Source organism: Pyxicephalus adspersus, chromosome 11 (genome assembly GCF_032062135.1).
Source record: "Pyxicephalus adspersus chromosome 11, UCB_Pads_2.0, whole genome shotgun sequence".
Taxonomy (NCBI): Eukaryota; Metazoa; Chordata; class Amphibia; order Anura; family Pyxicephalidae; genus Pyxicephalus; species Pyxicephalus adspersus.
In genome coordinates, this window is record NC_092868.1 from 19,018,716 (window position 1) to 19,037,407 (window position 18,692).

An 18,692-nucleotide genomic window follows, 5' to 3' on the forward strand; every position below is an offset into this window, starting at 1 on the left:
TCCTGCTGAAGACATCCTAATTCTATTTTGGATAAATGTTTCCAGTAGTGAAGCTGCAGCAGATCATATGGCTGGCACTGGCTTCCAGCAAGAACCATCTCTTTCGATGCCATCATTAAATCCTGCTGAAGTCATCTTAATTCTATTTTGGACAACTGGTTCCAGTATTGGAAGACATGTCCCTGTATAACCTTTTCTCTGATTCCTAAATACATCTTTTTCACTGATATGCTAGAAACCCAGTAGGGCTATGAGTGGGCATTTTAACTGCCGATATATGGTGTGTAATATATCTCATCCCCTTCCCCTTTATGCTTTGGTGGGCCTAGGCTCACCGGATTCAGGTACATGATGGGGGGGGGGGGGCTGATTAGTATATGTCTACCTATTTAAATATCCTGGAAGTTTCTTTCGGAACAAGATTTTATCTTGTTGCTCCATATTTGAGGTTTTCTTCTTTATTGGTCTTTAATGGATGCTGCTTATATGTTTTACTATGCTGGTTTGATAATTTTATCCTTTTTTTGTATATATTTGATCTCACAGATTCCTAAAGAATTCTTAATTCTTCACTTTTAACGGTAGCTTGGGACTTTTTGACTCCACTTTTAGTTTTCACCCCACACGCGAGAAGTTAGCCCGTCTCGGCTGTCTGGTGACTCTTTTCCCCTTACCTTATTCTCATGTTGCCACTAACTACACAATCTCAAACTTTGAAATTTCGATCTCTCAACACCAAGGGCCCTAATAGCCCCAACAAGCACTCTCCATGACTATATGCCCAACACAAAGCTAGAATACAAATACTATTTTTTCAGGAGACCCATTTCCAGAAAAATTGTACTACATCTCTTTGTAATCATTTATTATCCTACTTGGTTCCACAGTTCTGACCCTGATTTCTAAAATGAAAGGAGCATCTATAGCATTTCATCAATCGCTACCAGTTCAAATAATAGATACTCATTCTGACCCACAGGGCAGATATTTAATCCTTAAGATTTCTGTATGGAATAGGAAATTTACTATCGCCTCTTTTTATGCACCTAATCTGCAACCCACAATGGCCATTACTCAATATTTGGAAATGTTTAAAGGAGTATCTGAAGGTATTATCATAGTGGGAGGCGATTTAAACTTTGCATTTGACCCCCGGCTTGATACATTCTCAGGGAAAACCTCTATGTCCTACTCTAAATTGAATTCTTTTCGATCCAGACTGCATGATCTTGGGTTGATGGACATTTGGAGCACACTCCAGCCAACCACTAGGGATTATACTTTTTATTCCAATTTGCACTCTATGTATTCTCGCATTGACTATATATTAGTGAGTCACCCAGCACTTGATTGGCACCCAACTGCCTCTATAGATGCTTGCCAATGGTCTGATCATTTCTCGTTGACGCTGTCTCTCCAAATTCCGCAAGTGGTACCCAGTGAACGGACCTGGAAGTGGAATGATTCGTTATTCAAAGATTCTCTATACGCTGCAGCAGTCCTTGATACGATAGCTAATTTTATAGGGGAACACTCCTTGGATACCATTTCTCTCCTGATAAAGTCGGAAGCTATGAAAGCGGTTCTTAGGGGGGTCCTAATACAGCATGGATCTAGACTTAAGAAGCTTAGGACTCAGGATATTAAACTAACGTCTGATAAGATACACTTGTTGGAGCAGTTGCATAATCAAAACTTGGCTCCTGATGTATTTATGGAACTGACAGCAGCAAGGACACGTCTACTTGAATTTTATGACCTAGCTCATCATTGCTATAGAGATCGTTTTCATAAACAGATCTATCAGTATAGAGATAAATGTGGCACGCGGCTTGCACCCGACCCCTCTATACAACTCCCACTGGTAAATTGACATCTACTCCTAAAAATATTTTACAGACCTTTAATATTTATTATTCTAATCTATATCAACTAAATTCGGACCCAATACCAGTGTCCTCTTTAGAGCAATATATGTTGGAAACAGCCCTTCCAGAACTTAATTCAGAGGCAATAACTTTTCTAGAATCTCTGTTTAATGAAGAAGAGGTTAGTGCGGCGATGAAAGCAACCCCACCTGGTAGAAGCCAGGACCTGATGGATTTACCCCTCGATTTTATAGGATACATGCTCTTTCTTTAGTTCCTTTTTTGACTAGAGTGTACTCTTCCAAATCGACTAACTCTCCTTTTCCACCACAAAGCCTTGAAGCACATATTAATGCTATTCCCAAACCAGGCAAGGATCATACTGTATGTTCTAACTCTAGACCTATATGCTTGATACATTTGGATGTTAAACTGCTTTCTAAAATGATTGCAAAAAGGTTATCTCATAATATGCCTTTTTTAATTCATAAGGATTAAACGGGATTTATACATGGGAGAGACGCGAGGGACAATACTATTAAAACTATTCTATTGTCTCAATATGCTCATGCCACCCACACCCCTATGTGCCTACTCTCAGTGGATGCGGAGAAAGCACTTTATTCTTTACCAAGGGCCCCAGTAAGAGTTAATGGTGTTCTGTCTAATTACTTTTGTATTTAGAATGGGACAAGACAAGGGTGTCCTCTTTCCCCATTGCTTTACGCATTGATAATGGAGCATCTGGCGGTTGCGCTACGCCACAACCCAGATGTTAGAGGGATAGTTCGGTAAGTGAGTATTTTTCTGCATTATTACAAATAATCATGTGAATATCAACTGAAATGATGTAAAAGAATTATGGCTTTCCAATAGCTGCAAATATGTGTCACTACTGTATATTATTTAACTATTATAAGTACAACTCTTCTCCCTGCTTACAAAGTGCCCTACGAGGGACTATCGGACCGTTCCATTAATTCGGGGCCTGCCCCTATCCACATACCTCTCCCTCGTTAGGACATTGGGAATTTCCGATGACCTGGAACTGCCCAAGAGAGCAGTGTTGCTCCTCTCTCGGGTTTGGTGGGTGAGTGCATGATGTGTGGTGAGACATATTAAATTTCTATGACAATGTATACATACAAGTTTTTTTAGGGGTTAGAGACACACAAATGTTCATATTTGCATCATAACAACTGGTTTAGTTCACATGTACATTCCATCCTATATCTAGGACTTTACCCTATCAAGTTTACTAATATCCCTAATCAGGTACAAACAACTATCTCTAACGGGCTCCAGCCCTGTCCAGGGGATGCCCTTCCCTTCTGACTCCCAACGAGCAATGGCGCTTGCGCGCAGCTGCACGCGCAGACGCACTGTGATCTGAGCCAATAAGGCTAAACACATTTAAGATCGTCTTGTCTGCAGCTTCAGTCCCCTGGTGGCTGACCGCGGACATGCTGAGTTTTTATTTACCACTCACCACCAATGCTAAAAGTAGGTAATATTCTTGCTTATAAGCACACTTGGTTTTGGAACAATATACATCTATCTGACCTAATAACTAACCTATTTGTAGGTATCACTATATATCATTGTCTGCCTCATCCTACCATTAGTCTAAGGCAGTGACACAGACCATCTTCACGATAACAGTTATGTAAGTACAATCTAATTGGATCAAATAAGAAAATATGTAGTAACACAGGGACACTTTTCTGCAGTTTTATGTTTTTGTTTATTGACTTGATTGACTCAATTGTCTTGATTGATCTAATAATAAGAGGATGAAAATCAATCATTTCATATGCAGTAAGTTATTTTTTATTCATAGACCTGTAAATAAAAGTGGACACTTTTGCCATTTTTACCAATGTTCAATGCATTTCTAATCAATTGGTATTCCTTACATTATCTTTTCATTAGGAATCTCAATTATAGCATTAGAACCTGAAAAAACCCGATCAGCACTGGGATGTAATTTCTGAATAGTCACTTAGACTATTACCACAATTAACATACACACACCTAATGTAAGTAAAAAATATTGTATTTCTTTTATGATTTGTAATCAATAGTCAATTAAGAATTTTTGCTACATATTTGGAAGCCATCTTCTTGATATAAATGTGTTTGATTACATTATATAGATTTGTTTATATATATTTTAAGGAATGTATTTATTCTCCACCATATATATATAGCTTGATTGATTAATGAATAGATGATTCAAGTACATAACAAACCATGTCATGCTTTTTTCCCTTTGTTTGAACACTGTAGTTTGGGTATAATAGACTCTGATATCCCCTGATGAAGCCAATCTAGGTACGCGAAACGCGTCAGGTGTGAGACTTGTTAAGTGACCTGGAAAAAAAAATTCTTAACAAAACTGTGTGTATTAGAAAATAGTTTTGAGTTCACCATATTTGATTGTTTTAGAATATTGTACACAATGGTCCTGTGGCCCTAAAAAAAATGTTTGTGCTTTTCAAATGTTTAAAGCGTGTGGGGGTAAATCTTGCAAACTTTCCGCAGGCGAAACCTCGACTTTGCCATCGGACTAGATTTTCCCACAAAAGTCAAGCACATACACGTTCTTGTTTGCTTCTATAGATATATATGTATATGTGTCTCTCTCTCTCTCTCTCTAAATATATAAATATAATTGTGATTACTATAGTTATAATAATATAAAAAATTATTTTATTAATAATTTAATTATTAATTATAATTATTGTAGTGCGAATTGCAAGTGCATTTCTATCACCTGTGCGCTTAAATTTGAGCATAAATAAGGGTGTGGTTTAACTTGCTTTTTCCTTTTGTCCTTTTCTTTTCTTGGAGGGGATGTTGTTTTGTGTGTTATCCTAATCAATCTATGTTGCTGCATTTGATACTTTGCTTACCCTTTAGCACAATAGCTTCTTTTTTTTTTTTTACTTTGAATGTTTTAATGTCCATTGCTAATGCTATGTTATTGTGTTTGTGGCTATATTGTTTGACTGCAAAATTCTGCCTTTATTACCACTTTTCAATGTTTGTCCTGCATAAATATTTTCTAATCCAGTTTTCCACCCTTGATAGGCCAAAATTGCATATTGGTTTGGTATTTTTTAATGCAATATTTGTTGGGCCATTTTTGAACTATTTTGTCTTTACATGGAAGTGTGGGTTTACATGTGTTTGGTTTGTACTTTTTATTTTATTTTTTTTGTCATTTAGTGTAAATTTTAGGGATGTGTGTTTTTGTTTTGATGTGTTTTTATATTTTATTGTGACCTTTTAGCAAATATTTCTTTTGAATAAAGTTGTTTGTTAAATGTTGTTGTTTGTTTTTTGGGGGTTTGTTGTTATGTGATCTCCTTTCCAATCTCCCAGGACACACAGTTTAAAAAGACAATTGTGATTGTTTTTAAGCTGTTCCTTTCTCTGAATTATTTGTAAGGCTAAAAACAGCACAAATGTCCTGTTAAAACTCAGCTGTTTGATGTGCATAGTTGTGCGCTATAAGGAATATAATTTTTCTGAGTCTTGAAGTTAAGTTGTTTTTGTATTTTTTGCTATATTTTGCAGATCATTGAGTTGTGTCGAAACTAGTTATATCCTCCTTATCAGTAGGTCAATATTTGCTCCACCCTTACCTTGAGGCTTCCTACCTTGAATCATCTTGCTCAGCAAAGTTGTTTATTAACCTCCTGGGCGTTACACTGATGTCTAGATTTCTGTTTTTCATGAAATTTTTTTTTTTACATTTTAGACCTGTAAGTTACAGAAATATGTCCGAACAAGGGTCTAGTAGATATCATGAATATATAAAAAAAGTTTGAAACACACAATCATGTAAAAAAAAAATGTACTTTTAATAAAATCCTATCCCTGGAGGCTGCTGCTGCTGGCATCTCCAGAGAGATGCACAGCACAATGCAGGATTTCTGCATTGTGCTTCACATCTCACTGCAGATGCCAGCAGCAATAGCAAATCTTTTATTGCTGCAAGAGGAGCTGTGGACACTGGGTAAGTATTTCCTTTCAGTTGTAATCCGATTGTCATACAATGTAATAGACATGAGTGCACATAAAGCAAAACATGTATGTATGCATTTAGATGTGTGTACATATACATAGAAAGGAGAAATTATAGGAAGAAATAGGCAAAGAGGGCTTTGTGGACCATATTGCTTCACATTGAAAAGATTGCCTATTTGGTCCTATGATTCCTGATATCATGGGCTTGGCTACAAGCAACATTCGTGGAGGATTTTGCTTCTGGTTAAAAGAAGGAATCCACCTTTATGTGCTTCCACTACCAAGCTGAGGTGAGTAGGTCAATATATATAGTGGGCCAAAATCTAAAATGCCATTCAAACCTGCAAAAACACCCTGAAGGTGTGGAAACGCAAAAAAATGTTTGGCACAAAGTGGATTTGGCCTTGGAAGTTTGATATACTAGTACTATTTGTTTTGTGTAAACACCTAAATGCATACACTCCAGTATTTATGAGCATTAAGTTAAGCAACAACACAACATCTGTTCATTTCTAAGTGTGTGAGACCCTGCTTGTGAGCTTGGCAATCAATGTGGTTTGATGTTGTGCTTGGCAACCTGGACCTCCTTCCATTACCATCAGGTGTGTTAGAATGAGTATGCAATTCAGCTGGACAACTAATTGACAACCAGTTTGGACAGCAAGTGGAAGTTTGTTTGTATACAATAGTGCTAAGATCAGGCAGCACAGCACAATGACAACAAACCTATAACACAACTAAAAATGAACAGAGGAGTTGTGTGGGGGTATATCAACATGAGTGCAAATGTCAGATTATTAAAAAAAACTAACCAAAAAAAGAAATAAAATCATGACAATTTATTCAGAAAAGGACTATGTACATAATACATTCAAATACCAATATGTGACAACGGGACAAATGCAACGAGGGGGGTCAAGTAGGAGTTTGGTGTGGAAACCATTCAGACATTTGTACTCAATACTTGTGGAAAAAATGACAACACATTGCTGAACAATTGCTAAACTACAGAAACTTGCATTACAAACCAGGCACAAAAACATTGCAGCAACAGATGAAACTAACAATCATGAGGATTACAAAAAATCACATCAATGCATACCATCCAAGCAAACTTACTTGATTAACCAACCCCCCCCCCCACCACCACCACCACACACACACAAACTAGTTAAAATAGTACTAATGAAAATGCATATGTATTTGTATACATTTAAATGTATTTTGACATACACACACAAGTGAAATCACTAAATGTTCCTTAATACACGTATTATAACATGTTTGCCTATAATCCTTTACTAAAATATTTGATTTCTCAAAAGTCAAACCAGAATGAAATTTTTATCAGGTCACAAATGTTTGTTCACATATTTTTTTACACTCATACTATTGTGTGATGACATATTTGAAAGTGCCACTTTTAAATATATATACCACTTTCAACTATATATCCAGCTTGATAGAAATTAGTTTGCAGTGTTGCAACCAAAAGAAAAGAAAAAATAACAAGTGCAACAAATGTAACTATAAATGAAGCAAGTTTGTGATTTAGTAGAATGTAACATAAAAAAGTAGCACTTACACAAAAACATTAAGCATTAAAGATTCAAACTGACCTGTAAATGGACTGGAGATGCGCACAGAACAGGGCGCAGGTGTGCGCTAATCAATCACCTTACCATTGAGGTTAACATCTACTCCTGAATCACGCAGCTAAAAATTAATCGCCTTAATTGGCGTATTCGAGATCTTTGCTCATCTTTGCAGGAAACCGGCAGGCAAGTTCACTAGAACTCGGGCCCGACTCGCGCTAATAAAGCTTGCTGACCGGCGCGTGCGTACGCGCATTTTATTGATGAATCAGGGTAAATGTATTTGTATACAAAATGATTTGACACTAGGTATCAATGCATATAGGAAACTACAAAATAAAGTAAAGAAGGTTATAAGGTTTAAGTTAGTGCCTTTAAAAGCCTCTCTTTCTTCTCCCCCTTCTTTTTTTCCCTCACTGCAAAATGTTTCATACATGAGGCTGGCACTTCCTCAGGTTCACCTGTAGGAAATCAATATAAACCAACTGGGTATCTTTCCTCTCTTTTTAGTTTACTCACAATTGCCATTTGAATAATGCTAAAAATAATTGTAGTAGAAGGATCCAGTCTGCAGGTGGGGTGATCCTTACATGTTTCCCTTCAACTGCCCCTCCAAAATGTAAGAAGTTCCAAACTTGTTCAAAATCAGCAGCTATGCTCAGCCATTCCTCTGGTGTATCCGGAAACTGAAAGGAGAACATACTAAAAGTTACCTGGCATAGTAATATGTTTTATTTTCTTTACTTTCTTATAGACTTCCTATAGTGACATGACAGAGACTGCCATCAATATGCTAATTTGTAATACAAATTGTTTACAACTTTTTTGGCTTTTTTTTATTTATTTTTTGTTGTTGCTGCTGCACAATAGTTTTTCTCCTAATTTGTACAAATTGTATTTCACTAATTTTTATGGTAAAGTATTAGTAAAAGTTGTATTTTGTTAATAAATGTTTTTTTTTTTTGTAAACCAAATTAATGTGTACATTCTTTTGTGTAATAATTGTATGGGATACCTTACCTTTATGTATTCATCTTTCAAGCATTCAATAATTGCTGCACATGTCTTGGGAATAATATGACCAGGATGCAGATCTTCCAGTGGCAAGGAATCTCAATGTGGTGATTAATCTCTGTTCAGCTGTTATGGAGTTTTGCATGCAGGTATCTTGTTTCTGAATTTCTGCTGTGAGTAGTTTTTGAAAGCACACATCCGATATTCAAGGAAAATTTTTATAGTCCTTTTGGGATGTCAAGCGCAATTCACATAGCAGATTCTCATTGGAAACAGTGTCACAGTCCATCAACCAATCTTTATTTATACCACACTCTGCGTTTCTTCGAAATTTGTCCCTGCACATCCTGTTCATCTTGTTCTTCACTTAACAAACACACCAAAGTTTTTTTTAAAACCTTGTTATTCCTTTTTCATAGCAGGATCCAGAAATGTAGAAAATGGAAATGGAAACATGGAAAGGCATATTGCAGGGGGAAGTAAATGAAAAGTGTTCAGGAAGAACATTTGTTGAGAAAATCAACTGATCGTTCGTGACCACGTTCTTTTTGTCTCCCTCAAAGCCCTCATTTCCTCAATGTCACTTCTACACGTCATTTCCTGTATCTTTCAAAAATCACATCTAGTGTCTGTACATTATTGGTCAAATATGTTTAACAATGGTTAATCATTTGTATTCCAACGACTTTTATCTGACGTGTGTATGTAGCTCTAGCCTTCTGGCATTTTCTCTGACACTCTTCAGAGCTGGACTCTCCCAGCATACAGGCTACACCCAGCCTGTCTGCTATAGCCACCTTGCCTCAGGCTGCATCTCCCTTTATCTCAAAGACAGGTGCCCATTTTTTATCAGCAAGGTGCTCCAGAGCCATTCTCAATTTCTGTCCTTTGAAGAGAGAAGAGTGTTTGGCCCGCCCTTTCCTTTCAGGACACTCTGGGCCTGATTTCCCAAAAAAGAGCCACAAATGTGCAGCAATACAATTACTCATGGCCCTATCCAGGCCCTTTAATCCATTTTTTATCTAAGAGTATTAGGCATCATCTACCTCACATTCGCCTATTTTTTTTTATTCTACATATTTCATTCTATTACAACAGGTATATCAAATTCATACAATATTTACAAACATGAGAGCAAATGGATCCACATTTTTTATAATAGAGGGGTTTGGAAAAGACAGGGGCATATTAAAAAAGCTTATTTTGCATGAAAAATCACTAGAAATGCTTTCTTTAGTCAATTTTAGTAACCTGTTTTAATTCGAATTCTTACATAGTTAGTCAGGTTGAAAAAAAGATAGTCCATCAAGTTCAACCACTCAGGAAACAAACATACTACAAACAAGCGTCTCCCAAATAAAACCATACAAGCACAGTTAATCCAGAGGAAGGCAAGAAACCACTGCCAATTTGCTCCTTCAAGGGAAAAAAACGGATTTTACCTAGATCAACAGTCTCTGTTGTAATTTTTTTTGTTATATTCTGTGCTTCTAGGCAAGCATCCAGCTTTTTCCTAAACCTAATCTATAAAATGTGCTGAAACTGCTTCCCAAGGGAGCATATAATACATTTTCACAGATCTTATTGTGAAGAATCCCTTCTTTATGTAGAGATTAAACTTCTTTTCCTCTAGATGCAAAGAGTGCCCTCCTGTCCTTTTCCATGACTTTAAAGTGAATATTTGTGAAGAATGTTCTCTAGATAGATAATTTATATAGGGTGATCATATCCCCCTTTAATGCCCTTTCCCAAGGAAGAATAGATTCAGTTCAGCTAATCTCTCCTCATAACTGAGCTACCCCCCCCCCCAAATTTTGGAATCCCCCCTATCCCTCTGTGTTTTGAATTTTATGGGAATGTGCATTGTTGATTGATTTTGTTTCTCTTTGAGGAGAGTGTGTTTTTTTTTTATTTTCCCTTCAACTAGAAAAGCTGAAAGGATTTTCAGGAAAACACATATCTATCTAGTTAAGGCTTTCTGGTGGCACTTGGTCATCTATGTATACTAGACTTTCCATGGTGTGCTGTTATTGATTGATATCCAGAGTGGGGTAGTGGATTTTTGGGGGGCCCTTTAGGGGGCATCCACATTCCAAATAAGCTCTCACCCCGCAGACCCCCACAACACCGGCCACGCTATGGGGAAAAGACCAACTCCCCTTTGCCATGAGGGCCCACATGGGGACATGTGGGTATGGTTTTTCGAAATTAGGGGGATTCCAACGCTGTTTTTCTTTTTTAAATAAAAGTCATCAAAGATCAAAATTAAGCATTTTTTAAAGTCCTACAATATTGAATTGCATTCTGCCGGTAATTTACCTGGTGATTTCTATAAAAATATGTTTGTCCCTTTACCTAAAACATTTGTTGCACCAATGCACCACCGTACACAGTGGGAAAATATTTAAAGTAAGACCTGAGATCACAAGGCCTGCTTCTACCTGAAATAAATAAAAATTAATAAATAGAACATTTAGAACATTTTAAAAATAAAATCATTATTGTTCATCATTTTACCGTAAATCTCTGTAGGTGTAGGTGATATAGGCATAAATAAGCATATATGACACAGTTCAGACAATAATAACTATTTGTATATTTTCATCCACTAGTGATATATGCCAATTTATGCCTATATAGGCCATTGTCCTATTGCTTGGATACTTTTTTTTCTGAACAGCCGAGTATACAAGACTTGCTTGTAAGATACATGCTAACTAATCAATCATACGCTTAGGCAGATGAGAATCACTTTTGGCTGTCGATCTTATGTGCATTTTCTTTGTAAATCAGACCCATTTGTAGTATCTCTCTGTAATTTGAAACTTCTTCCTAATGTATAGTGCTTCATATTATTATTTCTCTCTTTTACCACATTTAAATAAAAATTTTCAAACTCTGTCAGCAACTCTTAAGTGTTTCCACCAGTTTTCACGATCCTGAAATTATTTGGGACTCAAGGTCACAAATTGTGTGTAAATAAAAGATTTTAAAATAACTTCTCTCTCTTTTTCACCAATTACTTTTCTCTGAATTATTTATTACATCAAAAATACAAAGCAACTAAATTAAAACAACTACATTATATCATAAGGTGCTCACTCCTTAACTAAACTAATTGTAAACTAAAGAATAAACTAAACTAAATTAAGTTTTGTCTCATGTTTATCCTAAAATCTAATTTGCATCCATCTTTTCTACCAGACATCATTTGCTATGTACATATATTACTTCCTTCCTTGTTCAATATTTCACAAACAACTGCTTCTTTTATCCCTAATTATTGGCTTTTTAAATCCAAAGTTATCAAATGTGTAAAAAAAAATATATATTTTTTTTATTTTTATAATAAACACTTTAATATTCAATTCATTAAATTCTCTCTCCCATTCCACCACACCTGGAGCTTTTTTCACTGCCCTTCTAACCAATATTAATCTCTTAAAAAGTAGTGCACATGTTATCAATGTGACTAATAAACTATTTTGTGGCTGCTGACTCCAGGGGAGACCCTGCAGAAAAGTAAGCCCCCCATTCCAGCTACAAATGATGCTGACTTAGCCTCCTCTTTTGATTCCAGTCATGACAAGCCTTCTTTACAAGAGGCCCCTATGCTAGTGAAACATGTGAGAGAACATATTGATAACTTCCCAACTACGAACACTCCAGTAGTAGTAGTACTACAGTACTGAAAGATATCTGCTATCCCTGCAATTGCTGCACTCTGACTTTTCATCTATGTTTTTAACATTTAAAAGGGATATGCACATATTAGAAGGCAGATTGGATCACACAGAAGGAAAATTGGGAGAGTTTGCAACAGCACACAGTGAGTTGGTAGACTCCCACAACACCCTGGAGGAAGAATTGGCTAATGTTAAACTTAAACTGGCAGATATTGAGGACAGAGATAGGCGGAACAGTCTTAAGATTTGTGGATTACTGGAGTCCGTCCCATCAATGGAACTTACTACCTATTTGCAACAATAGATTACAGCTGTATTATTGGAAGTTTCTGCTATAGAATTGGTGATTGATAGGGTTTATAGAGTGCCTAAACCTGTAGATATTTTATGATCAGGGTTAATCTGTACACTGACATGACTGTGGCAAAGAATGGAGTGGCAAGTATTTTATTGGTGGACCAATACCACTTCTGCAGGGGTTTGCCCACCACTCCCTGAAGTATCACTAAGCCCAGAAATAGCCAAATGTAATTTTTGGTCACTGGTTCACACTTTCTGCCTCTTGCAAACCTCAGGTGTGGAGCAGCTAATTGATGTTCAAGCGTACCTGTTAGAGATGAGCGAATTTCTCAAAAATTCGATTCGGCCGGTTCGCCGAATTTTCCGAAAAGATTTACTTCGATCCAAATTTATTCGCGGCGAATCGTGTTAAAAACGTCTATTTACGGCCTGCAGAGAGCCTTGATAGTGGTGTAGAACACTGTGCTTTGCAGAAACACGCACAGGGAGTCTTCTGTCGTAGTGATGTGGTATGACATGCAGATGATAGGCGTCGTTATTAGAATCACTGCCCACTTTACTTATTTGGGCAGTCATGGGGCCAAAACTGACCAAATAACTCAAGTATGAACTCAGCCTTACAGGTCCATGTTAGCGTCCAGAAGAAGCACACTCCTTTTACACCCTTGTCAGCTGATTCCACAATGATGCCTACAGAATCTGTTCTATTAACCGCTTATACAAGTAGAGCCCCCCCGACAGAATGGAGAGGGTGTCAGCACTAAGTTTGTGTTATTACTGATTATTTTGCCCTTCCTCTGATCCACAAAAAACGGATCCTATCTGTGGAGCATCTGCCTTCACGCGGTCAGCATTTGCTCAATAATTCATCAGTATTGCTAAAGCCAAAAAAAACAGGAGTGGATCCAAAACAGAGATGACACATGAATGGAATATTTGCATGTATTCTGTGTTTTGTACCCACTCCTGCTTTTGGCTACCAAATCATAAGCCAATTCTGATGGGACCATACAGGCCTTACAGCTGCTACACAGACAGGATCCATTGTGCGTCTCTTTTTTCCTTCCTTTTGACAGATCAGAAGAAGGGTCAAATAAATAGTGATGTCATCCAGGCCAAAAAGGCAAAATAGTGGCCCAGTCATGGAGTGGGGAGGGTGGGGGAACAGCTTGAGAAGTCCACGGAGTGGCACAATGACATAGTAGTGAGGTGGAAGCAGCATGAGGAAACCACAGAGTGGCCCAATGACAGAGTCTGGAGGTGGCAGCAGCATCAGGAGGCCACAGAATGGCACAATGACAGTGTGGAGGTGGCAGCAGCATCAGGAGACCACAGAATGGCACAATGACAGAGTCTGGAGGTAGCGGCAGCAGCAGCATCAGGAGGAGGCCACAGAGTGGCACAATGACAGAGTCTGGAGTTGGCGACAGCATCAGGAGGCTACAGAGCGGCACAAAGACAGAGTCTGGAGGTGGCGGCAGCAGCAGGAGGCCACAGAGTGGCACAATGACAGAGTGTGGAGTTGGCGTCAGCAGCAGCATCAGGCGGAGACCACAGAGTGGCACAATGACAGAGTCTGCCACAGAGTGGCACAATGACATAGTGTGGAGGTGGCGGCAGCATCAGGAGGCCACAGAGTGGCACAATGACAGAGTGTGGAGTTGGCCTCAGCAGCAGCATCAGGCGGAGACCACAGAGTGGCACAATAACAGAGTCTGGAGTTGGCGACAGCATCAGGAGGCTACAGAGTGGCACAATGACAGAGTCTGGAGGTTGCGGCAGCATCAGGAGGATACCACAGAGTGGCAAAGTGACATAGTGTGGAGATGGCAGCAGCATCAGGAGGATACCACAGAGTGGCAAGGTGACATAGTGGGGAGATGGCAGAAGCAGCATAAGGAGACCACAAAGTGACCCGGTGAAAGAGTGGGGCGGTGGGTGGCAACACCAGTACCCGCTGACGAAGGTGGGTGAAAGAAGAAGCACTTGGCATCTGATGTGTGGCATCAAGCGGGGACTTGACTTCGAGGGGCTCTCGCTTCTGGCTCCAAGCGCCAGCGCACGCCGGGTGCGACGCGCTCTGAGGACAGTGACAGGTGGGGAGTTTGACTGGGGTGGTACACCTTTTAAACAGTAACGCAGGTGTCCTAGGGCAAGCTCAGGGAGGACAGAAACCTCCCGTAAAGCTCGCTTTATCTTGATTTTCAGTCTGACTACAGACCGTGAAAGTGGGGCCTTTTAATCCTTCCCATTTTTGGGTTAGGAGCAAGAGGTGTCAGAAAATTTACCACAGGAATAACATAGGTTGGAGGTGGCAGCGGCATCAGGAGGCCACAGAGTGGCACAAGGACATAGTGTGGAGGTGGCGGCATCATCAGGAGGCCACAGAGTGGCACAATGACAGAGTGTGGAGTTGGCGTCAGCAGCAGCATCAGGCGGAGACCACTTTAGCTAGAACTTTCCTATCGACATTTAAAAGGACTATAGGCCTCCAGTTCCTAATATCAGTTGGTTCTTTGCCCTTTGACAGTAGGACTAAGGATGGCAATCTCATGGACCCGGGCATCAAACGCTTTCCTAGACAGCTCTTTTTAACCTTCACAAGAATAGGAGCCAGAAAATTTCTAAATTTCTTATAAAATTCGGCAGTTATACAATCAGGACCCGGGGCCTTCCTTTGGGACAACATGTCTATGGCCTCTTTGACCTCCGCTACCGTTATGTCTGCTGTGAGGGGGGAAAAGTCTAAATTATTTGTGTCAGGACCTGGAGTTGTTGCCAAGAACTTCGTCATCCTTTCATTATCTAAATCCTTTTTCTGGAATAAGACAGCATAGTATGTTTTTACAACTTCTAGGATTCCTGCACGGGAGTCATGTAAAACCCCATGGGAATCCATGAGACCAGTTATCAGTTTCTTCTCCACTCTATCCCTGCAATTCTCAAAGGGATCTGGTGTTCCCAGGGTCCCGTAATCTCTTTCAAACTTTAAGGAGTTGTATCTGCTGTACTGATATTGCTTCATTTCAGATTTTAGCTGGGTTATCTTTTCCCCTGTCACCACCCCATCTGAGTAAAGGGACTCCAACTCTTTCCGTAATCCCAGGTAATGCCTATATTTACTTTTTCCCCTATTGGCTGATAACCTCTTTAATAGAGAAGTTATGTCCTCCTTGACATCTTCCCACCAATCTGCATTACATTCATAGAAGTCCTGCCTATCCATCTGTCTCAGCAGGAGACTTTCTACTTCTTCCTGTACAAGCTACTCCTCTAAAAGGCTGAAGTTCAGTCTCCAGAGTCCCCTACCCATGTCCGGGCGCTTACCCACCTCCAAACAAAAATAAAGGGCAACATGATCCGCACTAATTTCTCATTCCTATCTGTGACAGTTTCTGTACAACTCACCAGGGCTAGGTCAATTCTACTCCTCCATTCACCCGAGAAATAAGTGAAACCTGGGGTCCTTTCCCCATAGGTGAACACATCATATCACCCGGTCTGGGAGATGATTTGGCTGAGGACCCTGGCATCTCCATGCCCTGTTCTTCCTGAGGACCTGTCACTTGCACTAAGGGCCACATTAAAATCCCCAGCCATGATGACTGGAATGGAAGAGAACAGATAGGGTTTTACATCATTGAATAGACTGACTCCTGATTATCTGGGAGGTTAATGATGGCCAGAATATCAGCTGGTACAAAGCCCATCTGGTGACACAACAATTCCCGCACCACATAACGCCTATTGGGTAATTCATCCCTGGGACCTTTATTCCTAAATCTCACCACATTTCTCCTCTTAAACGCCCTGTGGCTCCAAGCGTTCTGAAGAGGTACCAGCCCAGAACCACTACTGGACCCATTAGATGTTTGTGGCTGATTTACTAGAGGGGGGAAATCATTTGTCATATCCGGCACCATCTCCTTATTGCCATGATTATCTGAGCTAGTACATTCAGATTCAGTGAAATGCTTTGTACCTTCCCATTAAACAAATTACCCCCAGCATTACCTCCCCAGCATTATCAGTAATAGGATACTCCTGACTCCCCCCACCATGGATCTCTACATTCTCAAGTGAGTCCATTAACTGCACTGCTGTCCATTGCTCCCAGCTGAGCAGAATTACCCCTTAATACCTCTGCAGATGTACCTGTTGCAAAATGAAAGTTCTCACTGCTGCCCCCTGCTGGCTGTGGTGATAGTGCAGAGTCTCTCTTTTGCTGCTGAAACTCCCTGGTTACATTGCTATCCTCAGACAGGTCTTTTCGCTGGTAAGAAAATATTGGCTGCTGCAACACAGATTTTCTTACCAATGGCATACTGGTGGGTTCCTCAGTCCCTTGGAAACGATCTTTATTCTTATAAGTCTCTCCTATGGGTTCCAGTTGCTCCTGGACTAAGTCGATCTTCCCAACGACTGAAGCGAGTTCCATAGCCAGTGATTTCAGCTTGCTGTCATACAGAACCTCCTTGCAGGGATTTGCAGTCTTTAATTTATAAATTCCCTCTATTTTGCTCTGGATTGTTCTCTTTGCTTTCCTCAGGCTTTCCATTTCTTTTACAAGGGCTGGAATGTTCTGTGCTAGGCTCAGCCCAGGCTGGCAGGCTGTTACTTTCTGCTCGGTCACCTCTGCCGGGTGTTTAAACCTTGCTGGGTCCTCAGATGGACTGGAAGTCATGTTATGCCCTGCCCCCTTCCCACTCAGAGGTGATGGACGAATCTGTGGTGATTTGTGGGTCGCTGACCCCATCTCAGACTGGAGCTTTGTACTGCTGGTTGTATTTGCAGAAATCTGGAAGGATTTCTGAGCTGATGGAGCCCCCAAGGCCGCATTTGTTTGCTTTTTAGTACTTTCAGCTCTGTTTTTACTTTGCTGGACTCTCAGGCGGGCTGAGCGCACCTGGGCGGTGGGAATCAAAACTTGTTGTTGCAAATTCTCCTTTATTGTCTTTTGTTCCAAGGAAATCTTCCTTGGCGTCTGCAAAATGGCTGCACTGTGCTGGGCCGGTGCTGCCCAGCCATCACCTCTCTGTGGGGTAGACTGACTCCAAGTTACCCTCTGAACCACCTGTGGGGTGGGCAAAGCTTTCTGTGCTGCCCCAACACTGCTCAGACCTGACTGCTCCATTGATGGGCTTCCCTGGATACAACTTCCCATCCGCTGTACAGGTTTATCCAATTTATGTTCATGCTTCATACTGCTCTTCACATGACAAACATCTTTATCAAAAATTTCACGGCTTTCATTCTTATCAGTACCTGGATAATCTGTTGTATGGAATCCATCAGAGTCTGCATCATGTATAGGCTGAGAAGCCTGGGGCTTTCCTGGGGAACTTCCCCACCCCGGGCAGCCCAACCCTGGGCTAGAGCCAGACATTAGAGAGAGAGGAGCACAGACCAGCCTGCAGCTGCTTCCTCAGAAGCCACACCCACAATGACAGAGTCTGGAGTTGGCGACAGCATCAGGAGGCCACAGAGTGGCACAATGACAGAGTGTGGAGGTGGCGGCAGCATCAGTAGGCCACAGAGTGGCACAAGGACAGAGTGTGGAGGTGGCGGCAGCATCAGTAGGCCACAGAGTGGCACAATGACAGAGTCTGGAGGTGGCGGCAGCATCAGGAAGCCACAGAGTGGCACAAGGACATAGCGTGGAGGTGGCGGCAGCATCAGTAGTCCACAGAGTGGCACAATGACAGAGAGTGGAAGTGGCGGCAGCATCAGTAGACCACAGAGTGGCACAATGACAGAGTCTGGAGGTGGCGGCAGCATTAGTAGGCCACAGAGTGGCACAAGGACATAGTGTGGAGGTGGTGGCAGCATCAGGAGGCCACCGAGTGGCACAAGGACATAGCGTGGAGGTGGCGGCAGCATCAGTAGTCCACAGAGTGGCACAATGACAGAGAGTGGAGGTGGCGGCAGCATCAGTAGACCACAGAGTGGCACAAGGACACAGTGTGGAGGTGGCGGCAGCATCAGTAGGCCACAGAGTGGCACAATGACAGAGTGTCGAGGTGGCGGCAGCATCAGGAGACCACAGAGTGGCAAGGTGACATAGTGTGGAGATGGCCGCAGCAGCATCAGGAGACCACAGAGTGGCAAGGTGACATAGTGTGGAGATGGCAACAGCAGCATCAGGAGACCACAGAGCGGCAAGGTGACATAGTGTGGAGATGGCAGCAGCAGCA

The 18,692-nt window shown here is 40.7% G+C and overlaps 1 protein-coding gene across 9 annotated transcripts in view; it reads right to left on the reverse strand.

The window, feature by feature from the left end:
• LIN7B (lin-7 homolog B, crumbs cell polarity complex component) overlaps positions 1 to 18,692 on the reverse strand; it is a 226,843-nt gene that overhangs the window by 90,134 nt on the left and 118,017 nt on the right. Inside the window, exon 7 of one of the 9 annotated variants that reach the window (XM_072426507.1) lies at positions 7,113 to 8,184. The exons of the other annotated variants lie outside the window; for them this stretch is intronic. Within the exon in view, the coding sequence (XP_072282608.1) occupies positions 8,157 to 8,184 (28 nt within the window). The 3' untranslated portion in view covers positions 7,113 to 8,156. Of the gene's footprint in view, positions 1 to 7,112; positions 8,185 to 18,692 lie in introns of those variants that run through there. 9 annotated transcript variants of the gene reach the window in all.